The 17500-nt window shown below is 40.1% G+C and overlaps 1 protein-coding gene across 1 annotated transcript in view; it reads left to right on the top strand.

The window, feature by feature from the left end:
• The window catches only part of DGKI (diacylglycerol kinase iota), a 328663-nt gene that overhangs the window by 243018 nt on the left and 68145 nt on the right, over positions 1-17500 (top strand). Inside the window, 3 exon segments of the mRNA XM_032220500.1 lie at positions 2704-2804; positions 9528-9607; positions 13159-13203. Coding sequence (XP_032076391.1) covers positions 2704-2804; positions 9528-9607; positions 13159-13203 — 226 coding nt within the window.

Raw genomic sequence — 17500 nt, 5'->3', positions numbered from 1 at the left:
AGTTTTAATATCAGCAATAACTACTTGATCTTTCTTATTTTCCTCCCTACCCCATCACCTTTGCTCACATTTGCATTGTACTTTTCTTAGATACTAAATCCAAGGGTAGAGATTGTCTTTTTATTGAGCTATACATACCACTTGGTATACATTTAGTTGAAAGTAGATATAGCATTTGCTATAGATATATTATTTGCTGCCAAAAATGATCTTTGCGCTACGCCAGTAATAAAATGCAAAGACTAGGCAAATACATACAAATGGAGTCAAATGACAAATTGTCATGTAATCTGAAAGCAATGGTATGAAACTGATGCAGAGAGAGAACAAAATGAATTTAAAAAACTGACAAAGACAGAAAATTCATTTATGGCTGCTTGGAAATAATCTTCACTGTGTATAGTCAGATTTAAGGCTTGGTAAATTTATGTGAAATTGATTTAGCATATTGTTCCTTACATGGCAATAAGAATCCATTGCATGTAAAAGACATTTCTGAGTAGATTAGATTGTTTTAAGAAGATGCATTCTACATTCTTAAAATCAGAAACTTTGGGTTCCTAATTATTGATATATAGAAAGTAAGGAATATGGTGATTATCACTCCTTGCTTGTTTGGATTCAGTTTTGTTCTTAAAAAAGAAAGAAATGATGGATAATAGGACATAGCTACTTCTCACATCTATCTGAGATCAGTTTATTTGATATTAAAGCATTTGTAGGCCTACATTCTCTCTGTACCTCACCCCATCTCAAAATTGGGGAATCATAATGTTGAATATGATGAGTACACGGATATCTGTAGGGTTGATCAATAATGTCAAAATTTTGACATGTCCGTGTTTGACTCCCTGCTGCTTTTTGTAAGCATCAAAAAATGAGCAAACTTTGATCACCTGGCCACCATTTTTATCACCTTAACCTCCCCCCCCCCTTGTACCTCCTGGGATCGGAGTTCTTGTTGGGGATAGGCTTCCAATTACCCGCCCGAGTGTTTGATTGCTGAATGAAAGTTGTGTTTTATTATTTTTCTTTTGTTCACAAAGTGTTTGTTTTGACCTTGCACTTCCCCTCCCCTGTGGTTGTAAGCCGCCCTGAGTCCCCTCAGGGAAAAGGGCGGCATATAAATCCCAATAAAACCTCAAACCTCAAACCTCTCCTTTTCCTTTGCCCCTTTTCAATCAAACCTCAAACCTTTCTTTCCTCAGGGTCCTGGAAAGCAAAATACAGTTTTGTTTCTTTTTGATTAATCTTAGTAACAGCATTATCCAAGCAGTGTTTCACTCTATTGCCAACATTTTACAAGTGCAAGAAACTCAATTTTAAAGGACGACTATGATTATTATCATCTCCTCTGACCTAGGCTTCCCCAAACCACGAAGCAGACTCCTTGTCCTGACAAAAAAAACCTTTTTATTAAGTTACTGTGAATTCCTCTGATTCACATCTGGCAAAGTCTTTCAAGGGTGAATTTACAGTCACAGACTTTATCTGGCTTGGAGAGCTGCCAGGCCAGTATCTTCCAAACTTGGCAAGGAGTCTCGGAGAGTCACAAACCAATTAAGCGAAATAATCGTCTCTTGCAAACTCCATTCCCTTTTCACTCCTCTTTTATTTCCTCTGGAAGGGGCTATTCATCGTCCACCTGTGGCCTTACTCCCAAGTCAACCCTTGTTCCTTAGTTGCTCCCTTCGTTGGCAACTCTGTGCATGTGCACACTGGGATGTCTGATTGAAGGTAGCCGATAACTGTCAGGTGCCCCTGGCCCCATCTCTGCCTCTGCCTTACAAAGCCTTCCCCCCACTTCTGGACTGGCCCATGTTCCTCCCCAACCTCCTCACTATCTGAATCTGCTGCCTGCTCCGCCAGCTGCTGGTGGGCTACAACATCATCATTATTCTCATCCCTAAATACTGTGGTACTTCGACCTTTGTATGGCAATGGTAGATCTCAAAAGAACGAGTCATTCAGGGTAAAACAAAATCTTTCTTTCAAAATCTAGTAGTCCTTCTTTGTTTTAAAGATTGTCCTGGGCTACCTACTGTTCTAGATTTTGCTTTTTCTGGTCTGCTGATTTTATGGAAGGTCTTAAATGGGCCAGAACACCTGAAGCAAGTGCTCTTGTACTAGTACCATATAGGGGCCTTGCGTGAATAGAAATGCTGCACAAATTCAACAGGTAATTCCACAAGAGTTGGACACTCAGTTCATAACTCATAATGAAAGTGAATTGATGTTCTGAAAATATCCTCAAGCAGAATCTTTTTATCCCTCCATGATACTAGGTGGCAGCCTGGGCTGGATCCTCCTGGTTCTCCAGGCACAGGTAAAGGATGCCTTTCCTCCCCTAACAAGCTTGGGCCCGGGGGATACCCACAAAAGGCCCTCTGTGAATATCTTAACATATGGGCAGCATAGATCAATTTACAATAGAAGCAACAGAGCTTAACTTTTGAGTTCATTCTGAAAACTTATACCATTTCTCAAATCAAAAGGCAGTCATTGTTTCACAACCAGCCTGTATCTTGAGATTGGCAGAGAGGTGTCGGTGGGATTTGACTTGGCTAAGGCTTGTTCCCCCCCCTCCTCCTGTTCCCATTCTTCTTCACTCATTCTGGGAAAACCAGATTCTTTCCTTTTCAGAACCTGTACTGGACTTGAATTGGAATTAATTTCTAATGGAACTGCTGTATTTCCTTGTAGCCCCCACGCCATCCTGGATCGTCTACGAATCAGAGTGAATAGGATTAGCTTGCAAGATTACGAGGGACTGCATTATGACAAGGAAAAACTCCGGGAAGTTTGTAAGTTATATATATATATTTTTTAAAAAATAACATGGTTTTTTTGGGTCCATGAATTACCCACATGTATGGTACATTTCATTCTGCAATTTTTGTGTGTGACTAACTGCCAGAAGGGCTGGTTTTTCCTTCATGCTTCACAGAAGCCAAGTCATTGCAAAAGTTGCCTTCAAACAAAGTTTTTCAGGAGATAAATGCTGGGGAGTATTTTTGTCTATTTGTACCAATGTCACCTTTTAAAACGGGTCATTATTTTGAGATATATATAAAAAAAAGGATTTTGCCATAAATTTCATTGGAAACTTTATGGAACTTTCTACACTCCTTATGTTTTAGCAGAGCCTGGGAGATTTCCGTCTCATGAAATGTGACTTGCATTTATTCCTTTTTTAAAAATCAGAAACTCATCAGCCTCTGCATATGAAGAGGGGTCATACATACAAATGAATGTTGTATATAAATAGCAATCGTTTACTTTGCAACAATGAAACCACACACTGGGGAAATAATGTTTTTAAAAAGCCCATCCTGTAGAAATGTATTTGCAGAACAATTGAAAGCAGTCATTTTTATTTTAGAAAGTTATTTTTCTAGCTATCAAGAGTACGATTTTCATTTAAAGTTTCCAAGCCTATGATTTTACAAGACAATAGCTGTCTTCAAGTATTGTGCCTGAACAGGAGATTCTAAATAGCAATATTTATTTCTTTTATAACTTTTCCAAGTAGTAAGATTGGCATTAAAATTTTCTTAAGTCAAGTTGGAATCCTGGTGACTTCCTGGACATTTCTATAGTTTTTCTATAGTATAGCAAGATTTGCCTTCTTCTCTCTCTCTTTCTCTCTCCCTCTCTCTCTCTCTCTCTCTCTCTCTCCCCCCTCCCTCTCCCTTCTCCTTCCCTCCCGCCCTCTCTCTCACACACACACACTCCCCCCTCCCTCCTCCTCCTTCCCCCCTCTCTCTCCACACACACCCCTTTAGAGTTCAGCATTGTTATTCTGTGGTCATATAAGTGAACTGATTCATTTAAAATGAAGAATTAAATGAATTCTTTACATATAGTGTTCCAAATTCTGGGAATAGCTATGTGTGGCAGAATGAAAGGAGTGTTATTAAATTTTATTCTATCCTTTGTATTTTCTGTTAATATAAGCCATTATGAATACTGGAATAAATAAAAAAGCAGGACATAAATTCAGTAATCAGTAGATATACATACATAACCAGTAGATATACATACATTTATACATAAATGCAGAATACAATTACCACTTAAACAACTATAATCAGTTATTACAGTGTATGGTGTTTACTATCATGTAGTTGTATCTATCCCTATGCACAAATCAGTGGTGGGTTCTGTTGCAACCAGTACGGTGCAACGGGGCCCGGCGTCCACCACATGAATGCGCGCAGCACGCACATTCATCCTACCCTCCAATGACACCTCTGCGAGTCTCCGTGATGCTCCAGCTGCTCGGCAGAGCATCGCTCAGGTGCCATAAGTGCCGAAGAGTTCAAATACAGGTAAAGACACCAAACGGGTGGGTGGGTCCTCCAGAGCACTGTACCGGAATGGTATCTGGTGCTCTGGGCAGGCACCAGTATGCTTCTACTGGGGCGTACCGACTGCAATCCATCACTGATACAAATGATCAAGAAAATGAGGAAGATCAAATTAGGGTTTCAAAATAGATTGCCTATCTCTAGTGGAGTTGATATCAATCTTTTCTGAAAGATTGACAGTTACACAAGGAAGAAAATCCATTTAGGTGAGACCGCAAATAGAATGAGAGTGCAAATTTATTTACACTGATTTGGGATAATCCAAGTTAATATTGGAGTGTTTATTTTTCATCATGGAGATTTAGCTCCGGAAAGAAATCTTTGCAATAGTTTGTAGAGATTAATAAAAACACTTATTCTTTAGCTATTCTCCATTTTCTGATTTCAATAGTTCATTGTTTGGAAAGTTTGAAATATGGATATTAAAAAGAAATCTCCTACTTTTGGGAAACTGATCTTATATCTATGGTCAGGCATTCTCAATGAACTTAGCTGAGTAGTTTTGATCTGAGGAGAGCAAACCAGACTGACTTTCAAATTTACATGTTTTCCATTCCTGGGATTATTGAGAAGAACTTTATATCCAAACTCAAACCTGTGGTCTGTGATTGGATGAAAATAATCATCTTATTCATAACTCACATGTTAGACTTGGTTCAAACAGCATAGAGTTCAATAACCATAGCTGAGGATGAGAGATGACAAGTACTGTTAATAAAAACTTTGTTGCCCTGGAAGTGTGTGGGAGAGGGATGACAGATCATGGGAGAAGAAGGTTCGAAGTAGCTCATGCCTGTCACAATAAACTGTGACCGGAATGATCTTCCAGCTGGCTCACTGTAATGGCGGCAGTATTCTTCAAGAAGGACCACCAAGTTGAAGGCACGAATAAAAACTCTTCTGTTGCTGTGCCAGAGCTTTTAGCATTTTGCCCACAGGCAAATGACTTTCCTCCAGTGAAACATTCTACTTAACATACTTCAAGTTATCATTATTCCTCCCCCCCAAAAAAAAACAGGCTGTAGAAGTGTGTTATTATAATTTAAACAAAATGTATACTTCCCAGAAATCCTAGCAATTATCTTTTGTAAAGAATGTTCTGCAAAGCTGTGATGAAACCTTTCATTTGCTGAGTGACAATCAGCATCAGGAGCTGGAACAAGTGCTCTTAGTGGGATCTATTTTCTCCCTGAAAAATATTATAATTTTTCAGTTTCATAATCAGTTCTGGGGAAATAAGCAATGGATAAAGATATGGGGATGTTGGGGAACAGAATGTTGTCTACAGAGAATAACCATCTTTTTGCTCGAAGATAAGCAAACCTATTAGAAGGTTTGTCATCCCATAATTCCTAGGGAGCCCCATATTCTGCAGCCTGGTTACATAAGAAATGGTCGTCTTTGTAATTGAATATGAATAATGAGGCAGATGGACGAACAAGACTCCATTAAACCCTTATCTCCAGGAGCCATATCCTGCATTGATTAATGACTCAGTGTGTATCACTGGGAAAGAGACTTCATTTTGAAAAGTTAGCATCCACTGTGTTGCAGGCTTAGCTAACCTCTTCTTTTGATTTTACACCATTAATTCAATGTGACAATTAATTATTGTGGTATTATCTCCAGAATTATGTTTTGTTTTTGATTCTTTGTTTCTTCAGTTGGGATGGCGAGGGGTTTCAGGCAGTTTTTTATCCATTATCCTGTGAAATTAATGGGAAAACTTCTCAACAACTGCAGAAATATTAGCATTAGGCCATTAATATTGTAAGAAATTACTGGCGTGCCAGATGAGACCAAGACATGTAGTTCAATACTCTGCCCAGTCATACAACCCAGGCAGACATTACAAGGGAGACATGATTCACAAGGACAATATCTAACTCTACTGGCTTCCCGATATACTAAAATGATAACGTCCAGAGTTCCAAAGCAGTACACGGGCAATAGATACAGTTTGCCTTAAGAGCTAATGCATCCTCTAAAAATATTGCCTGGCTTTTCAATTTCAATGCTACACTTGCATTAACATGGTGATGTAACTCCTGTTCTCATGCACTGTTATTGGTATCCTTTAGTCTCAAAAGATTATGATATCATGCTCTGGAAAGAGGTCCTAAGCAGCATCTGGTGTGGCTAAAAAGGCCAATTCGAGAGATACATTCTGTCCAGCCCCCAAATTTTGCGGTTTCTGGGACTGCCTCTTTGCCTCAGCCTGCCAAACAAGTGTCTCTTCGTATTATAGAAGGCCATGCTGCTTTGTTAGCCACCAAGCTTAATGATCAGAGGACCAGGTTTCCCAGCTGTTAATGTCCATTCCCAAGGCCTTTAGATCCCTCTTGCAGATATCCTTATATCTCAGCTGTGGTCTCTCTCTGGGGTGCTTTCCCTGCACTAGTTCTCCATACTGAATATCTTTCGGAATCCAACCATCAGCCGTTCTCATGATATGCCCCAGCCAGCGTAGACATCACTGTTTCAACAGTGTATACATGCTAGAAATGCACTGGGTCACAAAGTTAGAGTATTTGGGTCATGGTGTCATGACAGATCCTGAGTTCCCTTCTACAGATGCTCGTGCCTATGTTGTTTCATTATTTTATTCTCTTCCAAACGCCTCCATGCATTGTTCAAAGTGGAGGTTTGTCTCACTATCTATCTTTCCATTATTTAATAATTCCCGAGCGCTTTAGAACCAACTCATATTTCTTTTTCCTGCCATCCACAGTTTATCTCTGGCAGAAGGTATGTTTAGCCAAACCTGAGAAGATTACTCAGAGTGTAACTAATGAGGGCAATATGAACATTAAATTAATTGTTTCCAGAATCAGCCTCCAACTGGGAGCATCAATGTACACTATCTCTAAAGCATTAACCCGCTAAAATCTCTTAATGATAGGGAGGCCAAAGGGATGAAAGCATAATGCATTTGGTAAAGGCTTCCTTCAAGCATAGGTCTAACCTTAATCCCTAAAAACACACAAGATGATGGCCTTTTGTTTGGCATTTTCCCATTCCTGCCAACGATACTTTATTGAAATGGCATGGTTGATTTGTTTCAGAATAATATTCCCCAAGATTCCCCAATGAGAACATACTCTAAAATGGACACATTTTATTAAAGAAAAGATAAGCAAACATCATTAGAGTTTATGGATCATGTAAGGTTGTAGACTGTAAGATGATGGAATGAGGATGATTCAGCAATACAGGCATCAGATCTTTAAGACTCTGATAGGGTCCACACAAGTCATTTCTCTTTTAAGAGGTGTCTATATAAAGGCACCTCTTAAAAGAGAAATGACTTGTGTGCACCCTATCAGTCTTAAAGGGGTTATGCCTGTATTGCTCAATCATCCTAATTGCATCAGCTTACAGTCTACAACCTTACATCAGCTGGCAGCTATTAAATCCTCATTACCCGACAGAACACATTCTCTTTCTTTTTTTGGAAATGTAGATTTACATTCAGACTTTGTGGCAGGGGAATAAATTTCTTCATCACTATGTCAGCAGAACTGGATCTCTTGGTTATTTTATTTATCCTCGTGGGTAGTTTCTGTGGCATGTCAATAGATATGCCTTCCACATCAGCACATTGCTTAAAACCTGGCCAGCAAACCATGCCAGAGGGCCAATCTGAGGCAAAAAATTGGAATAGTAAGCTAGTCATGAATTCCTTTTGTAAATGATAGATAGCAAGATTTTGTGTGTGTGTGTGTGTGTGTGTGTGTGTGTGTGAAGAAGAAGGTCTCCTTCCATAGCTACACTATTCATTTCTGAGAAAGCATCGGCAAAAAAAATCAGAACATAAAATATAAGTGGACGGATACGACCTCTTAGATGACCCCCAGTCTGTCCAGGATCTTGGAGGACTCATCTCTAATGATCTAAGCCCCAGAGTCCCTCTGTAACAACATTGCCAAAAAGGCACTAAGAGTTGTTAACCTAATCCTTCATAGTTTATTCTTTGGTAACACTGTATTGCTAACCAGAGCATACAAAACATTTGCTAGATCAATTCTCGAATACAACTCATCTGTCTGGAACCCGCATTGCATGTTGGACATTAATACAATTGAGCGAGTCCAGAGATATTTCACGAGAAGAGTCCTCCAATCCTTTGCTCACAACAGAATCCCTTATGCCACCAGACTTGAAATTTTGGGTGTAGACAATTTAGAACTTTGCCGCCTTTGGTCTGACCTGAGCAAAGTACATAAAATTATCTACTACAATGTTCTACCTGTGAATGACTACTTCAGCTTCAACCACAACAATACATGAACACGCAATGGATACAAACTCAAGGTAAACCATACCAAACTCGATTACAGAAAATATGACTTCAGCAACAGAATGGTCAATGCTTGGAATGCACTAATTGACTCAGTGGTTTCTTCCCCAAACTCTCATAACTTTAACCTTAGACTGTCTACTGTTGACCTCACCCCATTCCTAAGAGGTCTGTAGGGGGCGTGCATAAGTGCACCAACATGCCTATTGTCCCTGTTCTAACAACTCCACTTATTCGTATCCATTTCATGTATTCATAATAATCATACTTATGTCTATTATCTTATACACGCTTGACAAGACAAATAAATAAATAAAATAAAAGCATTTAGGGAGCCCAGGAGTTTTTTTTTCTCTCATGGGGAAGTTTGAGGGTTTACTATTCATTTTAGTTTGGCATCTAACAGGAGAGATGCATCTTTACTGATGCCTCTGCAACCACATTCTGCTGAAATTAAATACCATTAAGTATAATTGACTAACTTTTGACAGGCTACATATATTCTAATAACATTTTTAAGATGATCGGTAATTACATAGTTTCTTCATCTCAGCAGGTGGTGGCACCTGGCTGATCTTGTCTCGGTTCAGAAATTAAATTGGGGTTGGGACTCATGAGTATTCAGGGAAAGCTGGTGCTCTCGACTAAACTGGGAAGTTAAAAGATGACAACCTCCTTCTGTATTGCTAGAAAACAACACAGAATTGTCCATGAGTCACCAGGAATAAAATGCAGCTTGAAGAATACTTTTCTATACTCCCTTCAGATCTTATCTGCTGCATATATAATGCCCAAAGTTTGGGTTACACATGTTAACGTTATTCATTTTTATTGTTATTATCATTATACATCTATAGCTATTCCACTGGGAATTATAGTCGTCCGGGGAGATTGTGACTTGGAGACTTGTCGCGTCTATGTGGATCGCTTGGAGGAGGTGAGTAGATGAAATAGGACATGGTTGCATCTAGAATATATTAGACTTGTAGAAGGATATCCATGAATTCCATTTGGATCAAAATGTGCCAAAGGACAGATCAAAAGCAAAGAAAGCTCATCAGACTAATATAACAGAAGCAGGGATGGAGAACCCATAGCTAGCGTTATGGCCTCCAAATCCCACCCCTGGCTGGCCATGCCCACCTTGCCCCTCCCCTCCCAGGAGTTTCCACGCAGCCCATTTTTAATGCAAGGTAAGTGCAGGGCCCATGTGGAAGCTCGGGGAGGGGGAAAAATGGGCCTCCTGGAAGTTCCGAAAGGCCAGAAATGGGGAAGGCACCTTTTGTCCTCCCAGAGGCTGGAAGAAAGTCTCCAGAGCCGGGTGAAGGCAAAAACGCCTCCTCCTCTGCCATGGTGCAGGAGGCCCGTCATGGCCACACCCACCCAGCAACTGGGCAGAGTTGCTGAAATTTTTGAAGCCCACCCCTGATCTGAAGGTCGAGCAACTCAAGAGAGCTCCCATAAGAATCACTTGCTTATGATCTGCTGGAGACTGTTAACTCCTAACCTACTTCCATTTCACGAATTAAGATTATCTGACAAAATTGCTAGCATACTAATCATTGCAGGCATGTTCTTCTGCATTTGCCATAGTCCACTTTCAGCACAGTGCCAAAAGGTTGAAGGCAATATCAATAGCACTTAGACTTATATACCGCTTCATAGTGCTTTACAGCACTCTGAGCGGTTTACTAATGTCATCATGTTGCCCTCAACAATCCGAGTCTTCATTTTACTAACTTCAAAAGGATGGAAGGCTGAGTCAATCCTGAGCTGGTCAGAATCGAACTCCTGGAAGTGGGCAGAGTTTGCCCGCAATACTGCATTCTAATCACTGAACCAGCGTGGCTCTAATATATCAGTTGGGGAACTACAGCACATTTTACCATACCGCAATTTTCAAGCTCTACCTTGGCTTTCCGAGGCTGGTTTATCTGTCCTTTATCCCTAATCTCAGCTGGCCATTTCACAAGTTCAGAATAGAAGTTGGAACCATAAAAGTGGAACTGCTATGTTGTGTATACCCTGATGCTATTTTTGAGGTGTAAAAATGTGTACCCGCTTTAAAGCAAATAGTAGGACTCTTTCTGGTTAAAAGCCTGGAGAGATTAGGATTTCCTGGTCATAAAAGGCACTGAGAAAACATAGTGCTAATTAAAAGGACAGGCAACTGTTAGTGGAATGGTTGTGGCTAGAAAAAAATCAAACATAGAACATAGAACATAGAACAATAGACTTGGAAGGAACCTTGGAGGTCTTCTAGTCCAACACCTTGCTTGAGTAGGAGCTTTTATATCATTTCAGACAAATGGTTATCTAGTCTCTTTTTGAAAGTTTCCAGTGATGGAGCACCCACAATTTCTGAAGGAAAACTATTCTACTGGTTAATTGCTGCCACTGTTATGAAATTTTTCCTTAGTTCTATGTTGCTTCTCTGCCTGGTTAGTTTCCAACTATTGTTTCTTGTCTTGTTTTTTGGTGCTTTGGAAAATAGTTTGACCTCCTCATCTTTGTAGGAGCCACTCAAACAATGAAAGAGTGCTATCATGTCCCCCTATTGTGGCCAGCCTCTTCTATTGTTGAACAGATGTTAAAAAACTGGACATAGTGGCACAACATTAAAAACCCTTGAGGGTATAGCTGCCAAAAACAACCCTTAGTAATGTCCAAATGGTCACCAAGATTATAGCAATCTTCGGTGGTTCAATTTTAAAGACTGAACCAACAAGAGTTTGGCCTCTAGGAAAAAAAGAAGTTTGCCATGGCTCTTCAAGATGAAAGAAATAATGTCTGGTCTTCTTTCTTTTCAGTTACAAGTATTTGGAAGTAAATTTCAGACCCCAGCGTGACATTTTATAGATTCGGACTCAAAAAAAGAAAGAAAGTTTGAAATGATTTCCTTTTAGATAGACACGACTTGTCAAGACCTCACTTTCAGTGCCCCATTAATTTCATTTCTCACTTTGTGATTCTAGAAAGCTTGGCACTAAGTGTATAGATGGATGATGGATGGTTTCATTTTTCCCCACTGGCCAAGGCTTTTGCAAGAGAAGGTTTTTTTTCCACCCCCTTTCCTTGTTTTCCCAGTTCCCATATTTCACACAACACAGCTTGGATACACTGGCAACCTTCTTCTGAAGCCTTTTCTAGTCAGGGTTTTTGAAGTGTAACTTCATCCCCCACAGTGATAGGATAGGGTGGGGGAATAGGGTCACGAGATGCCTGGCTGTCAGATTCTCCCCATTCCTTCTGTAGAACTGTCATTGGCAAATAACTTTCTCATGTGTAAATGTCCTGATAGTGTTGTGGCCCGCCAGAGGAGCTGGGAGCAGATTCAGGCAGTGAGGAAGTTGGGGAGGAACATGGGGCAGTCCTAGAGTCTGGGGAAGGCTCTGATGAGGGCCCTGTGTCGGAGACAGAGAGGGGGCCAGAGTCGTATGCCAGTTATCAGCTGCCTTCAGAGTCAGACATCAGTGGGGCAGAAGAACAGCTGGAGCCTGTTCCCAATGTGCGCATGCGTAGAGTTGCCAGATGAAGGGAACAGCTAAAGAACAGGGGTCGACTTGGGAGTAAGGCCACAGGTGGATGATGAATGGCCCCTCCCAGAGGAAATGAAAGAGGAGCAAAAGGGGAGTGGAGTTTGCAGGAGACAATTAGTTCGCTTAATTGGTTCGTGACTCTCTGAGACTCCTTGCCAAGTAAAGTCTGTGACTGTAAATCCTCCCTTGAAAGACTTTGCTGGATGTGAATGAGCAGAATTCACAGTCAATTAATAAAAGGGTTTTTTGTTGGGACCAGGAGTTTGCTTCGTGCTCTTGGGAAGCCTTGGTCAGAACAGATAGAGTGGACACCAAAATTGAAGGAATCAACACATTATCTTCTTAAATGCATAATGAGAACACCATCCATCAGTGACCTGGAGCAGATATAATAGAGGCAGGATAAGGATCAACAATAAAGGCAGTAAATATCATTACGGTATAATTTTCTCCCTACTCAAGGTTGGCTAGCTACTTAACTCAGCCATGGGAAAAGACAATAACTGCCATGTACAAAGTGAGTGTTTCTTTCATCCCTGAGTGACAATTATCTTCTGTCTAGGGAAATATGAAAAGGCAGGAGATCTAATCATCAGATAGTTAAACATTCTAAATCCCTTTATATAGAAATCAGATACTGTTCTTGGTTCCTAGGTAATGTTCTTGGGGACAATTGGAAAATGTCAGGCTATTTTCGATTAAATTATCTGTAAGTCATCGTTTGGCAGCAAAATCCTTGAATAATATTAATTTCAGCTTTATTTTGGCTTTCTTAAATCTTATTTGAGGGATTACCACCTATTCTTCCTCCTCCTCCTCTCTCATGTGCGATTATTTTGTATAGTTGCTGTTGTAATAGCCAGAAAAAAAATTGATGGAACAATTTAGTTGTGCAGGATGAAATGAGCCTTAGTTAATCATTTTTTCCACTGGAATTTTCTTGCCATAGGATTTGCAGTCTGTATCTTCAACAACACAAAGAGTCCACTACCAGGTAAAATTTATTTTGTTCCTTTTAGGGAAAAAAAGAAAGGGAGGGAGGGAGGGAAGACTTGTTCAGCCTGAATTACTTATGGACTTATTTGTTCAGATATTTTGAATAATATTCTTTTCCCTTGAAGGCCATACAAACAACAATATAATATAATCAGGGTACATACAAACAACAATGTACATACAGACAACAAATGTACATACAAAAGAGGTAATATAATCATAAAATATCAAAAGAAGAACGCAGTAGAAACGCTGAGACTAATAATAATAATATAGCCATACTACATGGATAAATATCCTTGGACATAAGACAGTATCATGGTAGTTAGGTGTTCAGCAAAGCAATGGCACAAAGGAAAAAAAGCATTGTCTCTGTGTCTGGTTGTTTTGGCATGCAATGCCCTATAGTGGCATCCTGAGGGGAGAAGTTGAAACAGATGATGTCCAGGATATGAGGCCTCTCTAGATATTTTCTCAGCCCTCTTTCTGTCTCATGCGATATACAGGTCCTCAATGGAAGGCAGGATAGTTGGAATTGGTATAGAGCTTCCTACCTGAGCAGGGGGTTGGACTAGAAGACCTCCAAGGTCCCTTCCAACTCTTGTTATACTGTTATAGAGCCGAGGTGGCGCAGTGGTTAAATGCAGCACTGCAGGCTACTGCTAGATCAGCAGTTCAGCGGTTCAAATCTCACCGGCTCAGGGTTGACTCAGCCTTCCATCCTTCCGAGGTGGGTAAAATGAGGACCCAGATTGTTGGGGGCAATATGCTGACTCTCTGTAAACCGCTTAGAGAGGGCTGAAAGCCCTATGAAGCGGTATATAAGTCTACTGCTATTGCTATTATTCTGGAACTGTTCTTTCTGCAGTCCTAACTCTCTGTTGGAGTCTGTTCCTGTCCTATTTGTTTGATGTATAAACCAGACAGTTATAGAAGTACAAATGACAAATTCCTCTGTAGAGCTGCATCAACAGCTCCTGGGACAGTCTGAACTTTCTGAGTATCGCAGTTGCCACAGCAATCCTGGATATCTTTGCTGAATTGTTTATTATTTTTCCATGTTGCAATAATCCATGTGTATGTGAGTGACCATGAACAGAGTCTCCTGGTCCAGGGATGGCATAGTTGGTGGAAAAGACACCAGTGTGTAAAAGTGTGAGTTGGCATTTGAATCAGATTTTGTCTGATTCTCATAGGCTTAATTCTTGCTATATGCAACTTATTGCCTTCCAGTGGCTCCTTATCTCCATTTTTAATCAGGCTCAATCTCTATGGTCAATCTTTAGGCATGATGGCAGCTATATAATCCAATGGAGACCTTCAGCTTTGCCTCTTTGCCCATTCTATCCCTGCATAGATACGCAAAAGGGAAAAATAAAGTCCAGCATCTTAGAAAGATATGTTGTAATGACAGGATCTATGCATTCTTTTCAATTTTCAGAATGGGGAGCCTCATGGGGAGAAGTTCATGTTATCTCAATATACACAGGTATTCTTGATGCCTCTCCTTCAAAATATATGACCCAGCTTTTGCCCTATTCACCAAAATTGTTTCTTCTGATTTCTTAAAAACTGTAACATCACATTCTCAAGTGATGAAGACTCTTGGTCTTGGAGAAGGATGCTATTATGAATGGGGAATTATTTTGTCAAGTTTGTGACTAAGCACAATGCAAAGAAATACCAAATGTTTGTTGTGTAACATTTCCAGATCAGTGCTTATGATGCCCTACAGTATTTTTAGTTTGCATTCACAATTTAAATGATTTTTTTTTAACATTGTCTGCACAGCAGGCATGTTAAATATTATCTCAACTAATGCTCTGAGTTGCATTTTTATTTGATTTGGCCTAAAGGGCCGTTCTCTTATTATCTCTTCATGAACTTTCTGTCTGTATCATGCTCTGCTGTGCATTTTCAAATATACATACATTCACTCCTGCAAGAGAATCTGAGACAGTCTAACAAAGAAGAGAGCCCCCGTGTTCTTATAAATAGTCTCTTTTCCCTTACTTTAGTCAAACATATTCAATGAAATAAGAACTCCTGTTGTGAATGTCAGCCATCTCCAGTCTTTTTATAGCAGTATGCCCTCCAAAAAATCAATAATATCTGCAATTGTTCAGCATCTCACTAGAGCATTTTTAGTCTACAAAATAAATGTGTCAAAATTTTATAACAATGTGCTGCAATATGATCCTTTCCAGATGTGCTTGGGCAACAACTCTCAGGATTCACACTCCAGATGTCTACACATCTGAACACAGCAAATACTAACTTGGGGAATACTGGTTGATAATGTGGTTTTGATTAGGCAGTCTTGGTTCATCCATCTTGTCTCATAGACAAAGAAACTTGGCATATCTCTATTGAGCATTCTTGGTTAATTGCTAAGCTACCTCACATGTAACCTGCATCTGTATAGTCAGCTTCTTCCCTGTCTCCTTGTCCCACCTAAAATCCTACTTCAGTCACGCCTCACTATACATCTGCAGCTTACAAAAGCTTATGCCTTTTAGCCAAATTCATTAGCTGAAAAAGATACTACCAGGCTTCTTCTGATTGTCTTTGTTGTCATAGAATAGAATAGAATAGAATAGAGTAGAGTAGAGTAGAGTAGGGTAGTTGTCATAGAATAGAATAGAATAGAGTAGAGTAGGGTAGGGTAGGGTAGGGTAGGGTAGGGTAGAGTAGAAACTTTATTGTAACTTTAAATCAGTGGTGGGATTCAACCAGTTCACACCTATTCTGGAGAACCGGTTGTTAACTTTCTAAGCAGTTCGGAGAATGGGTTGTTGGAAGAAATCTCATTTTGGCTTTTTTCCACTTTACAAGGCTAATCCTGTAAGGAAGGCAGGAAGGAAACATTCTGATGTTGTTTCTAGCCTAATCTTTATTGCCCTGCTTACAGAAACTGAGTCTCCAGTTAACCCTTGTTACATTGTAACAGTTAATGTGAAGTGCCCCTCAACATGAATGACATTGAGTTGGCCAAGATCCCATGGTCACATGACTAATGAGTAATTCCTACCCAGCTGGTCATTAAGGGCAGAGAACCGGTTGTTAAATTATTTGAATCCCACCACTGCTTTAAATGTACACTAATCAGCAAAGATTGAAGGCAAATGAGGTCCAGGCAGAAGAAGAACACCATGGTTTCAAAATCTAAGGGACTGGTTTGAATAAAACTCAGCAGCACTTTTTCATGTGGCTGTTGATAAAAATAGGATTGTCAACTTGATCGCCAACGTTCAGTGACGTATATGGCACAAGAAGAAGAATCAGCATACATTAAAATGAAATGTCTGCATTCATCTCTCAAAGGATAACCATTATGTATATACCCACAGACACACCCACATATGGCATAGAGAAACATCACCGTTCTAATGATGTTTGACTAATATGCCTCTACTGTAATGAATGTCTTTACTAGATCTGCAAGCAGGCCCTTTGCCCTTTTGCATGCAATTCACATTTTTGACTTTTCATTTGGGATGAAAGTTATTTTTACGCTTCACTGTTTTGTTTGGATTTCAAAGATAAGGATGTTTCTCTGAAATTCCTTGCCCCTAGGTGTCTTGCTAAGGTTAATCTCAGGGAAGGAAAGTATTAAGATGTCTGAAAACTCAGTATGAAAGGAGGCTCTGAAAGAATTGGATATATTTAGTTTTCAGAAAAGACAGTTGAGAAGGGATGTGATGGCATTTTCACATTTCTAAGGAGGATCACCTCTTTCCTTTCATCCTAGACTGGAGGACACAGGAGGATTCTACTAGTGTCAGCCCTGGAACCATTTTCCTTGGCATCTTCAGGGCTGCCACAGTGGTGGCTGGGCAAGCTGCGGGAACAGGAGGGGGGAGGTAGAGCTAGTGTGAGTTTTGTAACCATAATAAATTTCTTTCCCCTGGGAACCAAGGATGTTCTCACCGGTGCTGGGGAGGTGTGGATGGAGACCAACTGGAGTTGGGACACTGACCAGATTGGACCATGTAACAGACATATGGACTGGGGGGGGGATAACTTTGATTTTAATGTGGGTGGGGAAAACACGGGACTATTAGAATAGAGTTTTCCCCAGATTTGCCAATTTGACATGCCTAATAAATCTATACTTTGAGGAACATGCCCGCCTTGGAGTTTTGATTCTGTTAAGGGTATTACTTGGAATCCCTGACAACTGGAATATTAAGAGAAGTTTTATATTAAGGCAGAGAGGTTTGTTGGTTACACTAATTACCAAAATGGATATGACCTCTATTTCACTGTGCAGGTAGTCCTCGACTTACAACAGT

The sequence above is a fragment of the Thamnophis elegans genome, chromosome 7, assembly GCF_009769535.1.
Source record: "Thamnophis elegans isolate rThaEle1 chromosome 7, rThaEle1.pri, whole genome shotgun sequence".
Taxonomy (NCBI): domain Eukaryota; kingdom Metazoa; phylum Chordata; class Lepidosauria; order Squamata; family Colubridae; genus Thamnophis; species Thamnophis elegans.
The sequence above is the reverse complement of the archived record's forward strand: the minus strand, read 5'-3'. Positions and strand labels throughout refer to the sequence as shown.